Source organism: Mirounga leonina, unplaced genomic scaffold (assembly GCF_011800145.1).
Source record: "Mirounga leonina isolate KUSES-001 unplaced genomic scaffold, KU_Mleo_1.0 Mir_204, whole genome shotgun sequence".
NCBI lineage: Eukaryota > Metazoa > Chordata > Mammalia > Carnivora > Phocidae > Mirounga > Mirounga leonina.
Window position 1 is genome coordinate 21842827 of NW_023270513.1, and position 18430 is coordinate 21861256.

Sequence of the window (18430 nt, forward strand, 5' to 3'; positions counted from 1 at the left end):
TGTAAAAGTAATTATGAGAGGGCCCACACAAGCTGTGGAGAATTGCCAAGCACCTTCTTGCCTGACAATTCCCTTCAGAGAAGTCTAATGTTTCTCAGACTTGAGCATCCATCAGAATCACCTGGAGTTGATATCCAAATTATTTTTCCATGGTTTTTTTTTTCTCTACAGTATGTTTTTTTGTTATTTTTAAAATTGTCTCAATGTTATACAGTCACATAATTTTAAAAGTCAATTAGTTTTACATGGTTTATTAAGATGAAGTACAGCCCTCAGACTCTCTCCACCCACTGTCCCTACCATTTCCACTTCCTGAGAAGAATCATTTTATGTTTGTTTAACTGATTTTTTTACCTATCTATAAATAACATGTTTGTGTTGCTACTTCCTGATTTTTCAGTTCAGGCATTATTTGTTGAATTCCCACAGTGGGAGATGAAGATTCAGCTTCCTTTTCCCTACTCACCCCTTTTACACTTATGCACACTTCGCAGGCCCCCTTACTCTCAGTAGATTTATAGAGTAATTTTTGGTAGATCAATAATTAGTGCACTTTTTCTTATGGCAATGTAAATGCCACTCACAGGCAAGTCATGTAGTCAACTATGATTACTTATCCTTTGCAACCTTTTTGTTTGATCATCTTTTTTTTCATACATACAGGTTTCTGAGATCTTATCACTAAGTAACCTTAAACTCTGATAGTTATGTAGGTCTTCTCAGTTTGTTTTTCCGAAAGTCTCTTGGAGCCTTCTTTTCCAAGGATATGAAAAAATGCACAGCTTCCATCCTGGAACTTCCCTTTACTGTTGTCCTAAGAATTCATTTGCCTCTGTCTTTTGTTGGATCACCTGTTTCTGAATCCTGTGTCTTCTCATTTCCTGCTTTCTTCCCTCTTTTTGATGTCATATATTTTCTAGGAGTTCCTGAGAGTTCATGAGAGGGAAATTTTGTTTGATACCTTTATGTGTCTGATTGCCTCAGAACTGTGGTAGACTGGTACCATTATCTTCTAGCTTCCAAAGGCTGCTTTTGAGGCCAAAGCCTTCTTTGCATGTCACCTTGTAGGATTTCATTGTCCTCAGTGTTAAGAAATTTTACAATGACATACCTATTCTGCTGACCACTAAGTGGCCCTTTCAATCTGAAAACTCATGACCTAGAGTGTTTTCTTGAGTTAGTTTATATCCTTTGTTATGTTTCTAAAACTCCTGTAATTCAGCTAATTCGGGTACATTTGTCTTTTGTGTTCTCCTACTTTCTATCCCTGTCTTACTACTCTTTCTGAGAAATTTCCTTAATCTGTCTTCTAATCCTTCCATTAAAGTTTTCATTTCTGATGTTATATTTTTTTTTCTTTCTAGGAGCTCCCATTAGAGACTTTGCTCTTGAATAAAAATACCTTTTGGTGGAGATTTAGATACAGTGAAATTATTTGCACATATTTAATCCATTATTTTTACCCAGTATCTCTATATTTGCTGGTTATTTAATAATTCCTACCTTGTCTTTGTATCAAATCCTTTAAGCTTCAGTAATGGCTTTCTATCAGTTAACATATTTGACCCTTATGATCCAGCCCATGATGTTCGGATAAGCCCTTGTGATTGTCTAGTTCATCCCTATCAATGTACAGAGAGAATACCCAATTCTCAGTGAGGTGACAGGCGCTCCTAGAAAACACTCGTTTCTGCCAGAATTTACCAGATATGTGTGAGATGGGTTATTTGGCAGGCACACTGTACTCACATAGGTTTTTTTTCACTCTTTTCAAAATAAAAAATGTTATTGAGGTATAACTGAGATACAATAAAGTGCAAATACTTAATGATTTGATAAGTTTTGACCCATATATACACTCCTGAAACTATTATCATAATCAAGATATTGATCACCCCCCAAATTTCCCCCATGACCCTTGTGATTCCTCCCTCTAACCTACCCCCAACCCTTCCTAAGCAACCACTGATCTGCTCTTTGTCACTATAGATCAGTTTGCATCTGCTAGATAAAAATCGAATCAAAGTGTGTGATCTATTTTTTTGTCCTGGCTTTTTAAAACGTGGTGCTTTTCTCAGTACTTTGGAGGCCATACCTGACTGTCCAGGTAGAAAGTCTTTATCAGCTCAACCTCCTTCTACATCCTTTCTCTCTTACACCTTCCTATCTTCCCGCCCCCAGCCTTAGGGGCTATGGCCTGCAATGTTCTAATCTTCTTCTCTCCATCTAAACCACTTCTCAGGAAGGGACCAAGTAATACCATTCACACTGAGGTAGCAGATGTGATTTTTATATGTTTGATTTCTGCCATTATACAGAAGACAAAACCCACATTTGGCTTATGCCAAAGTAATAAAGCTCTAATGATGGAATGGAATTTTAAGCATTATCAAATAGGTTTGGAAGAGATTTTTGGACTGGGGCCTCTGCTGAACCTCTAAATGTACACCCACTGTAATGGAGTCCTCATGCAGTACTGACCCTGCCTATAGAAAAGCAGCATGAATTGAAGTCCTGTATGGTCCCATTTAGAATTTTGTTTTCCTGAAATGTCAGTCATTTAGGAGCTAATTAAACAACTAGTGTCTTGCTGGCCTTCCTTCTTTTTGGTCTTTGTGACAGAGAAAACAGTCCTGTATAGATAAAAGGTCACTCAGGAGGATAGGACCTCCAGGATTTGGTCCACATGTCCTTGGTCCAGGTGAGACGGGTGCCATCAGAGATGGCCCTGGGCCATTGGACTGAAGTCCAAGCTGTTAGTGACCAGGGAATCACAGGCAGGGGAGCCTGGCAAACCAGCCTGTCTCTGAAGATGCCTTGCCTGTCTTCTCTTTCTACTTATTTTCAGATTTAATCTTTTACTCTTTATTAATTAATTTGCATTTAATTCTTTTTTGTCATTTTATTTATTCACAATGATAAATGTACTCTTTAAGCCCATCACCTGTTTCCCCCATTCCTCCACCCACCTCCCTTCTGGTAACCACCAGTTTGTTGCCTAGAGTTAAGAGTCTGTCCCTTGATTTTTCTCTTTCTCTTTTTTTTCCTCTTTGATCAATTGTTTTCTTTCTTAAATTCTGCATATAAGTGAGATCATATAATAGTTGTCTTTCTCTGACTTATTTCACTTAGCATGATACTCTCTAGAGTCATCCATGTTCTTACAAATGGCAAGATTTCACTCTTTTCTATGGCTGAATAATATTGCATTGTGTGTGTGTGTGTGTGTGTGTGTGTGTGTGTGGTATACATACACATACATACCACATCTTCTTTATCCATCCATTCATCTATCAATGTACACTTGGACTGCTTACATAGTGTAGCTATTATAATTAATGCTGCAATAAACATAGGGGTGCATATATCCCTTTGAATTAGTGTTTTGTATTTTTTGGGTAAATACCCAGTAGTACGATTCCTGGACCTTAGAGTAGTTCTATTTTTAATTTTTTTGAGGAACCTTCATGCTGTTTTCCATAGTGGCTGCACCATTTTGCATTCCCATCAGCAGTGCAGGAGGGTTCCCCATTCCCCACATCCTCACCAACACTTGTTGTTTCCTGTGTTTTTGATTTTAGCCATTCTAACATGTGTGAGGTGATATCAATATCAGGTTGATATCTGGACAGATTGATGGGTACCACCCTCAGAATTTCTGATTTAGTCGATTTGGTGTATAGCCCCAAAATTTGAATTTCTAACAAGTTCTCAGATGATGCTAGTACTGCTTTTCAGGGACCATGGTTTGACAACCAGTGAAGCAGTTATGCCCATCCATTCTCCATACTCATTTTTAATTCTTAGTTCTTGCATTGCCTGATCTCTTCAGGCCTAATTATGCTGACCTTATTTGTAATAAATAATTATAATAACTTTTGTCACTAGCTTCACCATTTTCCAGCTGCTACATGTGTTACCCCCCTAACTATTATCTAGTTATCATCCACAGTCAGTATTCTGAATAAATTACCTTACACGTTGCTTCCTCTTTCTGGCTATCCATTGTTTTTAATTTTGCACCCTAGTACTATACTGAATCTGTGCTTGAAAGTCACCAAAGTTTTCTCTAATCATCAATTCAGTCCTGATTATCTTTGGCCTCTCTCAAGCATTTATTCATTCAACAAACGTTTGCTGAACAAAATTGATATAGTCCTGATTTTTTTTAAAGGATTTGCTTTTATTTTATTTTTTTATGTATTTATTTATTTGACAGAGAGAGCAAGCACAAGCAGGGGGAGCAGCAGGCAGACGGAGAGGGAGAAACAGGCTCCTCACAGAGCAGGGAGCCCAGCCAAACCCACTGACCTTTAAAACTCCAGGCTTTAAGTCCTGCTGGTTGCCAGAAGTCATGAAATTCAGCACCTTACTTTCCAATCCAATTGCTATGAGGTTTTGTTTTCCCCATGTGCTCCCCTGTGTGTTTGTCTCTGAACCTTCTCTAGGACCATGGCTCCCTCCCCACCACAGTGACCATGATCTGTTTCTCTCCCAAGCTGAGTCTGTGCACCTCCTACCTCCTTCAGTGTGGGCTCTTCTTTACCTTTAGCTGTGGAGTTTGTTCTGCCAGTCTTCAAGTCAATTTCTGAGGTATTTAGGATGATTTGCTAGTTATCTTGTGTATTATTGTGATGAGGTGACTCTAGCATCCTTCTTTTCTGCTGCTGTCTTCCAAGTTTCAATAAATATTTAAATTGAACACACACACACACACACAATAATGATGACTATAAAGCACTTATCAAAGTCCCTGGCCTATAGGCACATGAAAGATGGGTAAAAAATATTGGTTCCTTTTCCCCTTAAATGATGATACTACCACCTGATGAAGGAAGAACATCTAAGGTCATGAAGAACTGAAGCAAATGGGTAGAAATCTTCACCCATTTGTTGAATCATACATTCAACAAATATGTATTAAGTACCTATTATGTGCCAGCCATTGTTCTAGATGGTGGGTATGTAAATGTGAACAAAGCAGATCAACAAATCCCTGTACTAGGGTAGCTGACATTGAAGTGGGGAGAGATAAGAAAGAGTAAATAAATAGAGTATATAGTATATTTGAGATCTGTGCTATGGAAAATAAAAGTGGGAGGAAGTAAGAGGTGTTGGGAGAATGGATTGCAATTTTAGAATGAGAAAGTGACTTTTAAGTATAGATCTTGAAAGAAGGGAAGGAGCTAGCTATGTTGATGAGTAAAATTGAAACCTTCCAATCAGATAGAAAACATCAAGCAATGGCTCTGAGTAAGACACATGCCTGGTGAATTCAGGGAGCTAGGAAGCAAGCATGGTTGAGGGGAGTGGCAAGGAATAATAGCTAGAGACACAATCATGGTGGTAGTGGGGCCAGATCACTGAGGGACTTTCAGGTTATAGTAATAACTTACTCTTTGGGAAGAAGAAAAGCTAAAGTAGGCTCTCATCACTTTTAATTTGTTTAATGATCATTGTCATGATAATATGGTATCTTACTCAATTCTGCAACTCTGTGATCATAAGTTCTTATCTAATGCCTATTTTATAGATGAAAAACCTGAGGCTTAGAGTGTTTAAGTAACTTGCCCAAGGTCACACAAGTAGTGAATCGTTGAATCAAGGTTCAAACCCGTTTCGGTCTGAATCCAAAGTCTGTGCTCAGTAACTATTCTGATTAGAAATTTGAACTTTATTATATAAGTTGTAAAGAGGCACTGGATATGTTGAAGGAAGAGAGTGACATGGTCATATGCAGCTTTAAGAAGCATATGTGGGTTGAATCATATACAATAAAATGAAGTAGATAAAATGGAATGCCATTCTACCTTCTCATAGATTATCTCCACATAAGTTACCACTTATGTTTAAATTTTCCTTCCGAAAGCCAACTCATTTGAGAGTCATTACTTTCTTTGTTACCAACATGATACACCCATTCTTTTAATAACCAGATTTTAAAACTTTTGATTTTTCTCTTTGCCTCATTCCAAATATATTTTCAGTGACTTAATACTATTTATCTTTGCAATATGTCTTAAATTTGTTTTCTTTGCCTTTTTTATATATATCCTAGTTGTCCAATTAATTTTGCAATTATTTGAGATTTGCCACCATACTCTCCTATGTCATCTCTTTTCTGTATAATTTTGTGTTTTTTTCCTAAGTTCTGACCTCCCTGAGGCTTTGAAGGTACATGCATCATTTATCTCTGATCCTTATTGTTCAGCACAGTCCCTAACCACAGTGGAGTACTGAATGTACTTCTACATTCATATTTGCTTTGCTCCTGACCTGCCTCCCCTTAGAAGCATATGTTGCTTCATTTCATGAGCAACACAATATAATTTTATTCTGGCATTCACTCCCGCCTAACTCTCAACAAATATGGTGTCTTGGAAATGTTTGGGCTTTGTAGTCAACTTTCTGTATATGTATGGGTATGTACACACACATACATACACACACACGGATAGAGTTCAATTTAGAAGTATTACTCTTAAAGTCCATGCAAGTGAGAACTTATGTGGAGAAAAATCTTAATTCAGAAACATTTATTGCCTACCTAGTATGTTTTAGCATTCTCCTAAGTACTGTAGATGAAAAATATTTGGAAAACAGGGTCTCTAACCTTGAAAAAAAACCCTCATATTGCCTAGAAAAACTGGTGGCTCAGTCAATTAAGTGTCTGCCTTTGGCTTAGGTCATGATCTCAGGGTCTTGGGATCGAGCCCCCCCCACATTGGGCTCCCTGCTCAGCTGGGAGCCTGCTTCTCCCTCTTTGTCTTCCTCTGCGTCCCGCCACTTGTGCCCTCTCTCTCTCACTCTCTCAAATAAATAAATAAATAAAATCTTAAAAAAAAACTACTGTGCTAAAATGTTTATAGTGAAGGAACATGGCTTAAAAAAGACATTAATTATTACTAAGAAAAGTCTTCAGATAGGAGGTGATAGTTGAATGGTCTTGAAATATTAGTAAGTATTCACATGGCAGATAGAACAAAAAGGGGAAGATGGAGGGGGAGTCGAGAGAGAGAACAAGATGTGCAAAGGCACGATGGCATGACATTACATGGTATGTTCATGCATTTGTAATCAGACCAAAGAGTTGGGCATACATCAGAAAGCATCAGGGGACACGTTAGAAAAGTAGGCAAGGGCCAGCTCACAAAGGGCTGTATATGCAAAACCAAGAAGTTTGTATGCTTTTCTAGTAGATGCAGGGAGACTTTGTAATGGAAACTTTGAGTGGATTCTTATTATCTTTTCAGAATTAAACATTTGAAAACTAAGATCTGTGTGGAGAGGTTAAATTTACTAAAATTGTTTGGTTTAAAGAACAGGACACATGAGAAGGGAGCTTTCCCTCTTTGAAGTGTGGTTATACAGAGGATAGTGACCAGTTACTTTCAGTTCCCACTGAGGACGGAGCAAGAAGAAATAGGCTTAAATCTCAGCAGAGGGGAAAATTACCTACGGAAGGGGTCCTTCAAAAAAAGATTGAGTGTGACTGACGAGGTGATTAAAATGTTGTTTCAGGCTCTCTGGCTGTGTGCTGGCTTCTGTGTGCTCAGAACCACCTAATTTCAAAGACAGGGCAAAACTAGATTTTCAGGCTTGAATGAAAGTATTTGAAAAAAATATATTTTACATGGCAATTAGTTATTCAGATATTTTGCTATCTGCCTAAGTTATAATGTTGGAAATGTATTGGAAATGTCAAATATAAATATTATCTTTCATAATACAGCCTTCATATTTATTAGAAAAATAAACGGTCAGAACTTGCTGTAGATATAGGTGTTGTTCTGTTAAAGGTATTTTATATTCATGTATCATTTCAGAAATTTATTAAAGAATAGGTAGATACAATTAGTATAAATTCAGTTATTAATCTTTATGTGTAACATTTTTTGGGCAGATGATTATAATTAAAATCACTCTATGGTTTATTAAATGATGGTGCTTTATCAGTGAATATAGTGGATTGCTCTATCTTATTTTTATTGTTATCATTAGTTGATAATAGCTTATTAAAATATTATAAAACATTTTTAGCTCTTTCAAATATTTCCAATTTCTGGAACTGCTGTTTGTGTTTTTATTATGTGGAAATACATGCAGGACATAAGAATGTAGGGTATTTTTTTCATCCTTTTGTATCTTACAAAGAGAAGTCGTGTATCTATCTCATACCTCTGCCTAACTGTGGCTGGTGAGAGGGAGACACGGAAAGCATAGGCAGGGTTGCCAAAAGGCACTTGCCTCCTGATGGAAGCAAACCTTGAAATGTTGACAGTATAGCCACTACTGAGACTTAGGCAATCTGGACAAGTATTAATGGAATATTTGATGTTAATATAAAATTCACATAATTTCAAGTTAACCAGATATCAAATGGAAATCAATTTTATTTCTTAATAAAATAACTCAAACACTTTGGAAGTGGTTTTACACATACTCAGATTACTTTTGTATTACCCCAAGAGATGTATATATCCAACTAGTATACTTGGAAGAGCAAATTATTGGATAAATGCCATTAACCTTTAGAATTGATAAAGGTGAATGTTCTTAGTTGCCTTCTGTGTTGACATTGAACAACGCAATAGGTCCTGAGAGAGAGACAGTGCCTAATGTGTGAATGGTGTAGAGGCAGTAAGAAAGGCTGAAGACATGGTAATTCAAAGTAAATATAATTAGTCAAAAATTATTTCCCCCTGTATTTTAATAGTATATACTTATTTTAAAATGATTGGTCTAAGGGTCATATATAGAGCGAAAAATTAAAAAGACCACATATTTGTCACAATTATTCCCTGCCAGTTTGTAACCTTAAAATAGACTCTCTGTGTGAAGTTATTTAAAAAATAAATATTGCAATACAGATTTAACAGTTTGTCTCCCATACTGACTAAGATATTCCTCAGCTTGACAAAAGAGACACTTGTCCATGTTTGCCCATGCGTTGAAAGAAATATTTCAGTTTTTTTTTTTTTTTTTAAAGCATACCCATGCTCTGTCTGTAACTCTCTGATTTTAACAAAGATACCAGGGTATTTATTTTGCTGAAATGTTATGCTTCATTTATCTATTTGGAATGTAACCATTGACTCTACTAAATTTCTTAACAGGAATTAAATTAATGGACCTGATTCTGAATAAATATTTATCAATTAAAGACTGTTTCTAAAAGTAAGCATTCATAAGTATGCATGCCAAAAGCTGATTTTTAAATCACCCATAAATTTGACATATGAGCATAATGCTATTTTTCTATTTTTGTGTTTTCCTTTCCAGTATTGGCCATGTGCATGTAAAATATTTAAAATATATATATTTTTACAATTTGGTGTCCTGAAAAATTAGGTAGGGTTTTGTTGTTGTTATTAGTGGTGGTCGTGGTGTGTGTATGTCTGTATAGTCTCTACAGAGTTTATAAAATACAGTTTAATTCCCTTTCCTTCAGGAAGATGTACCTTCAATTTTTCCTAAACATCTAATGTTTTTAGGATTTAGGAATTCAGGTAATTTGTAAGAAAAAAAGAAAACATGAATTTTCTTATAAATTGTAATATCCAGCATACTCTGAAAATGATGCACTTTGTAAACATGTAACCCTGTAATCCCAGGTAAAGACATCTCTTTAGGAACGTGAACCTCCCATTGATTCCTCTAGAGCAACAGGCCTTACTTAACACAAATCGCCCTTGAGGTGTTGTTGCTGTTTCTTCTTATAGCTTCTCCTTAAATTGTGTCATTTTTTTTTAAGATTTTATTTATTTATTTGACAGAGACAGAGATAGCGAGAGCAGGAATACAGCAGCGGGAGTGGGAGAGGGAGAGCAGGCTTCCCGCCGAGGAGGGAGCCCGATGTGGGACTCGATCCCAGGACCCTGGGATCATGACCTGAGCCAAAGGCAGATGCTTAACAACTGAGCCACCCAGACATCCCTAGTTTTTTATATATTTTACATACTAACCCTTTATCAGATATGTCATTTGCAATCATCGTCTCCCATGCAGTAGGATTTCCTCAGGATTCTCTCAAATGCCGGGATTTTATTCTCTCATACTACAATCTCAAAGCGTTGGGAGAGGATAGGAAGATGGGAAGGGGTGTTACAATGTTATTTCAAGATTTCTCTCCAACTCCCTTACTGAACAAACAAAACAACCTGACCCTCAACTGCACCATCTTCCTTCATCTAGTCATTCTTCTTCATTCATGGATAACCTCTTTTTTTTTTTTTAAAGATTTTTTTATTTATTTTTTGACAGAGAGAGAGACAGCAAGAGAGGGAACACAAGCAGGGGGAGTGGGAGAGGGAGAAGCAGGCTTCCTGCGGAGCAGGGAGCCAACTGTGGGGCTCGATCCCAGGACTCTGGGATCATGACCTGAACCAAAGGCAGAAGCTTAACGACTGAGCCACCCAGGCGCCCAAAATTTTAACCGTGTAGTACTTGAAAGTATTAGGCGGATCAGCAAGATAATGCAAAATTTTAAATATTTCACCTACGTGGGATAAAGTAATCCCAGAAATTCTAAAAGAAATCACTTTGACCTTGTGACCACCTGAACCATCAACATCATGCCTCCTGTGGTTGTTTGTATTGAGCCTTAAGACTGTATTTCCTTTAAGTTCTCCATATCCTGGGGACATAAATAATTGTTAAAAAGGTATAGTATAAAACAGATTCAGTATGGGTCTGATTGATTAAATGTGATTTTTTTTTTCCTCTGCCACTAAAACAGTAGGTATTAAATATTCTGCTAATTACCTAAGTACCTTCCAAAGCCTTTTCATAAACCTGTCTGGGAGGAATTTATTCTAAACAGAGTAATCCTTAAAGCTAAAAACCCCAAATCAGTATGCATATCAATGGGCAAACCCATCGTCTAAGGATTATAGAATTAAAACACCCAATACAATGAGAAAACGTGGTACTTTATTCCTTATTTATCCTTAGTTTGTAGGTAAATCCTTGATTTCTTTTGCAGCTTAGTCTAATATGAATGTTATATTAAAGAAAACAGATTTTCATCATAGATTTTTTTTTGTCCTATACTTTTAAAGATTTTTATCATTCTAACTATAGCATCTGTTTTCTAAAAGTATCTCTGAAAAGGAAATACCATACATAAGCAGAAAAAAAAATTGTCATCACAATTGTGTGGTCAGATTCTGTTTGTAAATCAGCATAAGAACTTTTCAGCTTTTCTTATTGATGGCCCATACAAGGAGGGTAAAATGTATTTTTTTTACATTAATTTGCATCAATAATGGCTACAAATAAATATAACCTCACAAGCAAATATAGTTTCCAAGAATATATTTTGGTGATAAAGCAAAGAACAAATGCTGATAACATAAGGACACATTAACTTTGACTGTAATTATCAATACTTAAATTCATGCTCTTTTCTCAGAGGATAGTTCATTTTGCCATAATTAGATATTTTTAAATTTATATATTAAAATTTAAACTTTTGCTGGTTTTGGTCATCTTTTGCATTTTATTTTTTTAATTTTTTTTTCATTATTTCCTTCATTTTGTTTTTATTATAGCATGTTTGCTTAATTTACAGCAAGCAGAAAATAAGCTGGGTCTTGTTTTGATCCAAACATTGATGTTTTAAAGGCTGTACACAATATTTGTTAAAAAGAACATATAAAAGTACCTTTTTAGAAGCTTCTATAAGAAAGAAAATACAAAGTTTAACCCCACAACTTTCCTCTTTGCTAGAACTGCAAACTACTGCTACAGTTTTAAATAGACTTCTTGTTGTTTAAACTATACATCCCCGAAAATCTAAAAAATTAAAGAAACGTGCATATAAATGATTGCATAGCAGAACATGAATATTAACTGCAAACAGTAAAGAAATGAAAGTTAGAAATACTATCAAATATACAAAGGTTCTAGAATCAATCCTTTAAACACATTCCACAAACAGTATTTAAAAACCATCTTTTGTTCTACAGGCAAGGCCTACTAAAACCAAAATTGAAAAAAAGTAATCCTATAAAAGGAATCGTTTCCCCACAATATTTCTTACTTATACCTGCAAGCAAGCAATCTAAAAATTTTAAAGATGCTAGCTTTTATTCTGAAATGAGATTGGACGTTTCCCTTTTATTGCTCCCCCCAAACGATCTCTCAGAGAAATGCTAGAAATTATAAATGGTTAGGGTCTTGTTTTCTTTTTTAGTCAGGTACTGCCAGGTACTGTACATTGATAATCAAACACAGAGATGTGACTCTTAATTAATCTTTTTCCAAAATATTTTAAATTCATGGCACCACAGAATCACCTAGAATGGGAGTGTTCTCTTTCAACTTGCCTCACATGAAATAAGCTGAGGTGTGAAGGACAAGCCTCCTTCATAAAGTGGTAGGCAAATTTTGATACAAATGCACAGGCTGAGTGTTACAAGCATCAAAATTCAGTTCTTTTACACTATGCATATGCATAAACAAAATCTACTTGAAACACTTTACTTGCTGCTTTTTAACAGCAGTAAGAAAACTAAGCAATATGACCAACTTTGCTCCTTAAAGTTGAGAGTAACTGCATGAGAGCATTTTTTTTCCCCTTAAAATTATTTCTGCCATCATTGACCTGCTCAAATTTTAAGGTGAGTTCTTCTGATGTTTATATGTTCCAAATCTTCAAAGAAACCAGAAAAAAGCAGTGAAGGCTCCATGTTTCAGTCAAAAACTCAATCTTTCCCCAAATCCTACTTAACCCAGTTGGCATCATTCCCCAAGATAGTGGGGTTAACAAAAGAACTATTCCACGCTCTGTTATAAATTAACTATTATCACAGGCCTAGACATCTTAACAAGACAAAAAGGTCCACCCTGAACCTAAATGTGTCTGATCAGTCAGTGTTGTACTGTGGTTACAACTTCACTTTTGTATCATTCTATCTTATTAGCAAGCTACATTTCTAGTTAACAGTTCTACCAAATATGGATATGAAAGTTTATTTTTAATAAGACAATGTTGCAAATTATGGTCAACCAACATCTTTTCACCAATACTTCAAGCATAAAAAATGAGAATCTTTACAAAAATATACAGAGACACCACAAATTGGTAGCTGCCCATAACATTAAACAAACTGAACTCTTAAGAGTGGCTTCTCAACAGCATATCATTTTAATTATAACCATTTGCCTGGTACAGGGAAAACTGACAAGTGTTTTTTAAGCATCATTGCAATATTGTATTCCTGATAATTTAAGTAAACCAAACTATGAGTAAATGAATGATACATGACTAAAAATATCAAGGTTTATACTATCAGTGGCCACTGGACTTAGGACTAGTCCAAAACCTTGATCTAGATTTTGACCTAGACCTAGATTGTGATCTTGACTGAGATTTGGATCTAGGTGGTTCTTTTTTCCTTGATTCCTTTTCATATCTTGAGCCAGACTTATAATGTGTTTTGGAATCTGTTTTAGAGGTGCCTCTAGTTTTGGTGTGAGATGCAGACCTAGAATGTGATTTAGCCTTCATTTCTTTCTTGGGCTGGGACTTGGACCGTGATCTTGAATTGGATTTAGATCTTGAAAAAGATCGATTTCGGTGTTTGAATCTATCATTGTCGGAATGGCTTCTGCTACGCCGTGGTCTTCCAGCCGGTCTACTGTTTCTAGGACTATAAGATCTTCTATAGTTGTAATCAAAGGACCGGCTTCTTGATCTTCTTTCATAACTCCGGCTTCTAGAACGTCTGTATCTGTCATAATCATCATAGCGTGAAGAGCCGTATACATTCCTCCCTTCCTTGGCTTTCATTTGATTTGGAGTCTTCCGATCCCCCTGTGCAAACTGTATTTCAGTTTGGCGTCCACAAATCCATTTTCTGTCCAAATTATGTAAAGCATCTTTGGCATCACGGACATCCTCAAATTGAACATAAGCAAATCCTCTTGGACGGCGCGTGTAGAAATCAAGTAGAACGTACACATCAACTATAGGACCATAACGACCAAATTCTCTTCGTAAATCTTCAGACCTGGTGTCGTCAGCCACGTTCCTTACGAACAGAGATGTGTTGGGGGGGGGGTGCAGGTAGAGGGACACGACGGCAACGTGAGTCTCGGCAGGGGTACTAACGGGCTCAGTAAAGCATCCGCAGATCCGGCGCCGCATCCTCAGACCCATCTTTTGCATTTTAAAATAATGGTGTCCCTTTTAAAATCTAGAGCATTTTTGCTAGACCCCATTAGAAAGCTACCCCTAACTTAAAAAAAAATTTTTTTGTTAAAGATTTTATCTGTTATTTATTTTAGAGAGCAAGGGAGAGAGCATGAGCAGGGGGAGGGGCAGAGGGAAAGGGAGAGAATCTCAGGTGGACTCCACACAGCACAGAGCCTATCACGGGGCTCCATCTCATGATTCTGAGACCATGACCTGAGCCAAAACCAAGAGTCAGACACTTAACCAGCTGAGCCACCGAGGCACCCCTAACTTTTTAAAAAAAATTTAGTTATAGGGCGCCTGGGTGGCTCGGTTGGGCGGCTGCCTTCGGCTTGGGTCATGATCCTGGAGTCCCGGGATCCAGTCCCGCATCGGGCTCCCTGCTCGGCGGAGAGTCTGCTTCTCCCTCTGATCCTGCCCCCTCTCATGCTCTCTCTCTCTGTCTCATTCTCTCTCTCAAATAAATAAATAAATAAAATCTTTAAAAAAATTTAGTTATAATAAATTGAGTTCATCCATTTATTTCACTTGTTTAAGAATAAAGTCTATATTTACATTACCCAAAATATACTAAAAATACTGTTATTTCATTCCAGATCAGAGATACTAAGTCAGCAGATCAAAAAACAACCCTCTTGCATTTTATTGCTGAAATTTGTGAGGAAAAATACCGGGATATCCTGAAATTTCCTGAAGAGCTGGAACATGTAGAAAGTGCAAGCAAAGGTAATTGATTAGTAACTATTTGAGACTATTATATTTTAAGTGGTAAGATTAAATAAACATTAATTTTTCTGTTTACTGATATTTGAAAAGCAGGAAGATCGTTTCCATTAGCTTATATTTGATAGTGTAGCACATTTAATGACTTATTTTTTACTTACTTTATCTTTTTTTTACTTACTTTATCTTTTAACATTGCTAGGTTATTGACGCTTTCACATCTCTGATCTGATAGTATGTTCATTCATTCATTTCATAAATACTTAAATATATATTGTTTACAAGGGAAGTATACCATGGGCTTTTGATGATATCAAAATGATTGTGAGTTCTTGCTTACAAATTTTCTAAATGTTCTATTATTCCACATTAATTACATGTTAGTAAATATGACTGTAGTCACAAATGTGTGTTGTTAAATCGAAGAGCCAAGATATAGAAGTTCTGTAGAAAAGCAATTGCCAGAGAGCTGCTGCTATACTTATAGTGAGTATAATTTTACATCATATCTTAAAGGTTTTTTTTTTTTAATAAAGAAAATAATAGTACTATGGAGACATACTCCGTTTCCTATTGTTATTCTGGTCCTGGAACCACAAAATGAGACACACTGGATTAAATTAAAGAAATACATTGAGGGTTTGATTGATAATACCAGACCAGCGGAGATGACCATTGAACAATATTATTTTTTTTCAAAGATTTTATTTATTTATTTGGGGGAGAGGGGCAGAGGGAGAGGGAGAGAGAGAGAGAGTCTTTTTTTTTTTTTTAAGATTTTATTTATTTATTTGAGAGAGAGAGAATGGGAGACAGAGAGCATGAGAGGGAGGAGGGTCAGAGGGAGAAGCAGACTCCCCGCCGAGCAGGGAGCCCGATGCGGGACTCGATTCCGGGACTCCAGGATCATGACCTGAGCCGAAGGCAGTCGCTTAACCAACTGAGCCACCCAGGCGCCCGAGAGAGAGAGAGTCTTAAGCAGACTCCACACTGAGTCCAGAGCCCAACGCAGGGCTAAGATCATGACCTGAGATGAAACCAAGAGTCAGAAGCTTAACCAACTGAGCCACCCAGGTGCCCTCACCACTGAACATTATTATACAAACAGTATTCTGGGTTTTATAGACATGCAGTTTCTCCCCTTTAATGAACACTAACAGGTTTATAAGGCTTGTAAGAAACTTGGAAAAGGTATATGCTTTTGAGTCCTTACTGAAAGTCCTTAGAGTTATAGAGAAATGGAAAATTTGTAATTGGAAACATGAGAAATGTCACAAATAAAGACAATTATTAGATCATTTCAGTGCTATCACTACTTTTTAATTGCCCTTTGGGGGAATTTTTTTCTAAGTTTTATTTGTTTAATACGTAGATTCAATTTCAGAAAGATTTTGAGAGTTCTATCAAGAATATGTTTAAATAAAATTATCTGTCAATTTTATGATGATTTTTAATTCCTAATTTTTAAATTTTCAATTCTTACGTTGAGGATACTTTACATGAATATATCCGATAAACATTTTTAGTCATAATAATCTGGAACAACTGTAATGAAATGTAGAATGAAGCTTACATCAGCTTTGAATTTTAAGTCTAAATACTAGCTTATCTATATTTCCATATTATATATCTATGTCTATATAATTTCATACACACTCTTAGCCACTATTGCTATTGATGAAGTCAGCTTATAGTGGACAGCCTTCTGAGTTAGGTATTATAAAGTTCTATTCCTAGCTATATAACTTCTTGGTTCTATAACCTTGAGCTAGTAATTTAAACTTCCAAGTTTTTGTTTCCTCATCTGTAAAATGGGAATGATAGTAACAAGATCACATGAGTTGACATGTTTAAAGCATTCAGTAAAAGGCTTGGCACATAGTATGTGGCTGTTGCTATACCACTATCTGTATAGTAGTAGTCATAATATTGATATACTACTATGAATATTGTAGTTGCTGCTATTGTCTTGTTAGAAGGGGATAATGAAAAGGGTGCCTATGGTTCCTATAATCTCAGCTAGCTATGTATTATATCCAGTTCTATTTGTTTCCTGTGTCTGGGCTTTTGGTAAATACTTTCATATTTTTATTTTACACTATCACCAACTTCTTTCTCCCTATCTATGTCAAGAGCAAAATCTCTCAGTTACATTTTGATTATTTCTGCTTTTCTGTATTCTTCTTGCCAGTGTTTTCAAAAGACTGTTGCCAGAAATCATCTTACTGTCTCACTGTTAGGGCCACAGCAATACCCACTCTCAAGTTATTTTGTCTAGTTCTTTTTCTTTCCCTATGAAATTCAGTCTCAGCTCAAATTCTTAAGCGCATTCCACCTGCTTGCATCCCTCTTTCATTTCCTCCTAGGTCTCATTTCAGTGTGCCGAGACATATATTCTCTTGAGCCGTTTTATTCCTTTCTGATAGTCCTGCCTCTGTATGATTTCATGCTGCATCCCATGCCTAGAAATCTCACCAGCCCTGTCCTCTAAGACAACTGACTATCACTTGTAAAATCCCTGTTCAGAATCCATTTTTAAAAAATGTTTTGCTACTAGAGCCCCAGGAAGAAATACTCTGGAATTTAGTCTACAGGGGAATAAAACGAAACAGGGTGAAAGGTCAAGCCAGTTACCTCTTATTTATAGTTAAATACTTTTCCTTGATATTTGAGTCTAACTTGTCTTATTAGCGTAATATACAGTTCAGTCTTGTTTGAATCACATTCTGTTACCCCTAGTACTGCACATAGCATGTATACAGTCAACCAGCAAAAATACATATAGATCAATACTATATAATCAATTTTATTTGATGATGGACTGTCTTGATGTGAAATGTTCACCTTCAAAAATACAAAAAGTACCTTTCTTTTCAAACTAGAGGGATATTGATAAGATGAAACTAATTAAGTTAATGATTGAATTATAGAAGTTCATATTTTTTTGAGATTTATTCATTTATTTGAGAGAGAGAGAGAGTGAAAGAGAGCGGGGGAAGGGGCAGAGGGAGAGAGAATCTCAAGCCGATTCCACGCTGAGTGTGGAGCTTGACACAAGGCTCGATCTCATGACCCTGAGATCATGACATGAGCTGAAATCAAGAGTCAGGTGCTTAACCGACTGAGCGACCCAGGTGCCCCTATAACTTATACTTAGAGAACAATTGTATGACTATTCATAGCTTTTTTCTGTGTTTTTGGATTTTTGGAACCCAAGTATCAATTTTGATAACATAGAGATCTTTTCTTCTGGTATAGCAATTAAATTTATTTCAGTTGAGTAGTAGAGTTATAGGCCTCTAACTGACAAAAAAATGCCTTAAAGTGAAAGGAAAACTGAAGGTAGGAAATATATGTGATCTGTGGAAAAATTTATTTTATAATCATGTTTATTCTTTAGCTAAGCTTCTAAAATTGTGTGTATCTTTGAATATGCAAAACTATGGTAAAACTTAGCCTATCTTCTTAGAGCTCTGTTAAAGATATTGGGGGAAAACATCATTTTCA

General features: G+C 36.2%; 2 protein-coding genes across 2 annotated transcripts in view; one reads left to right on the forward strand and one right to left on the reverse strand.

Moving 5' to 3' along the window:
* DIAPH2 (diaphanous related formin 2) overlaps nucleotides 1-18430 on the forward strand; it is a 959330-nt gene that overhangs the window by 527939 nt on the left and 412961 nt on the right. The window contains exon 22 of the mRNA XM_035028841.1: nucleotides 14797-14926. Within this exon, the coding sequence (XP_034884732.1) occupies nucleotides 14797-14926 (130 nt within the window). The remainder of the gene's footprint in view (nucleotides 1-14796; nucleotides 14927-18430) is intronic.
* LOC118025888 (serine/arginine-rich splicing factor 10-like) lies at nucleotides 13280-14164 on the reverse strand. The gene has a single exon (XM_035028613.1). The coding sequence runs from the start codon at nucleotides 14162-14164 to the stop codon at nucleotides 13295-13297; it is 870 nt and encodes a 289-aa protein (XP_034884504.1). The 3' UTR covers nucleotides 13280-13294.

Bases quoted from the DNA above. Each gene is read 5' to 3' on its own strand.
- LOC118025888 (XM_035028613.1), bottom strand. From the start codon at position 14,164: ATGGGTCTGAGGATGCGGCGCCGGATCTGCGGATGCTTTACTGAGCCC.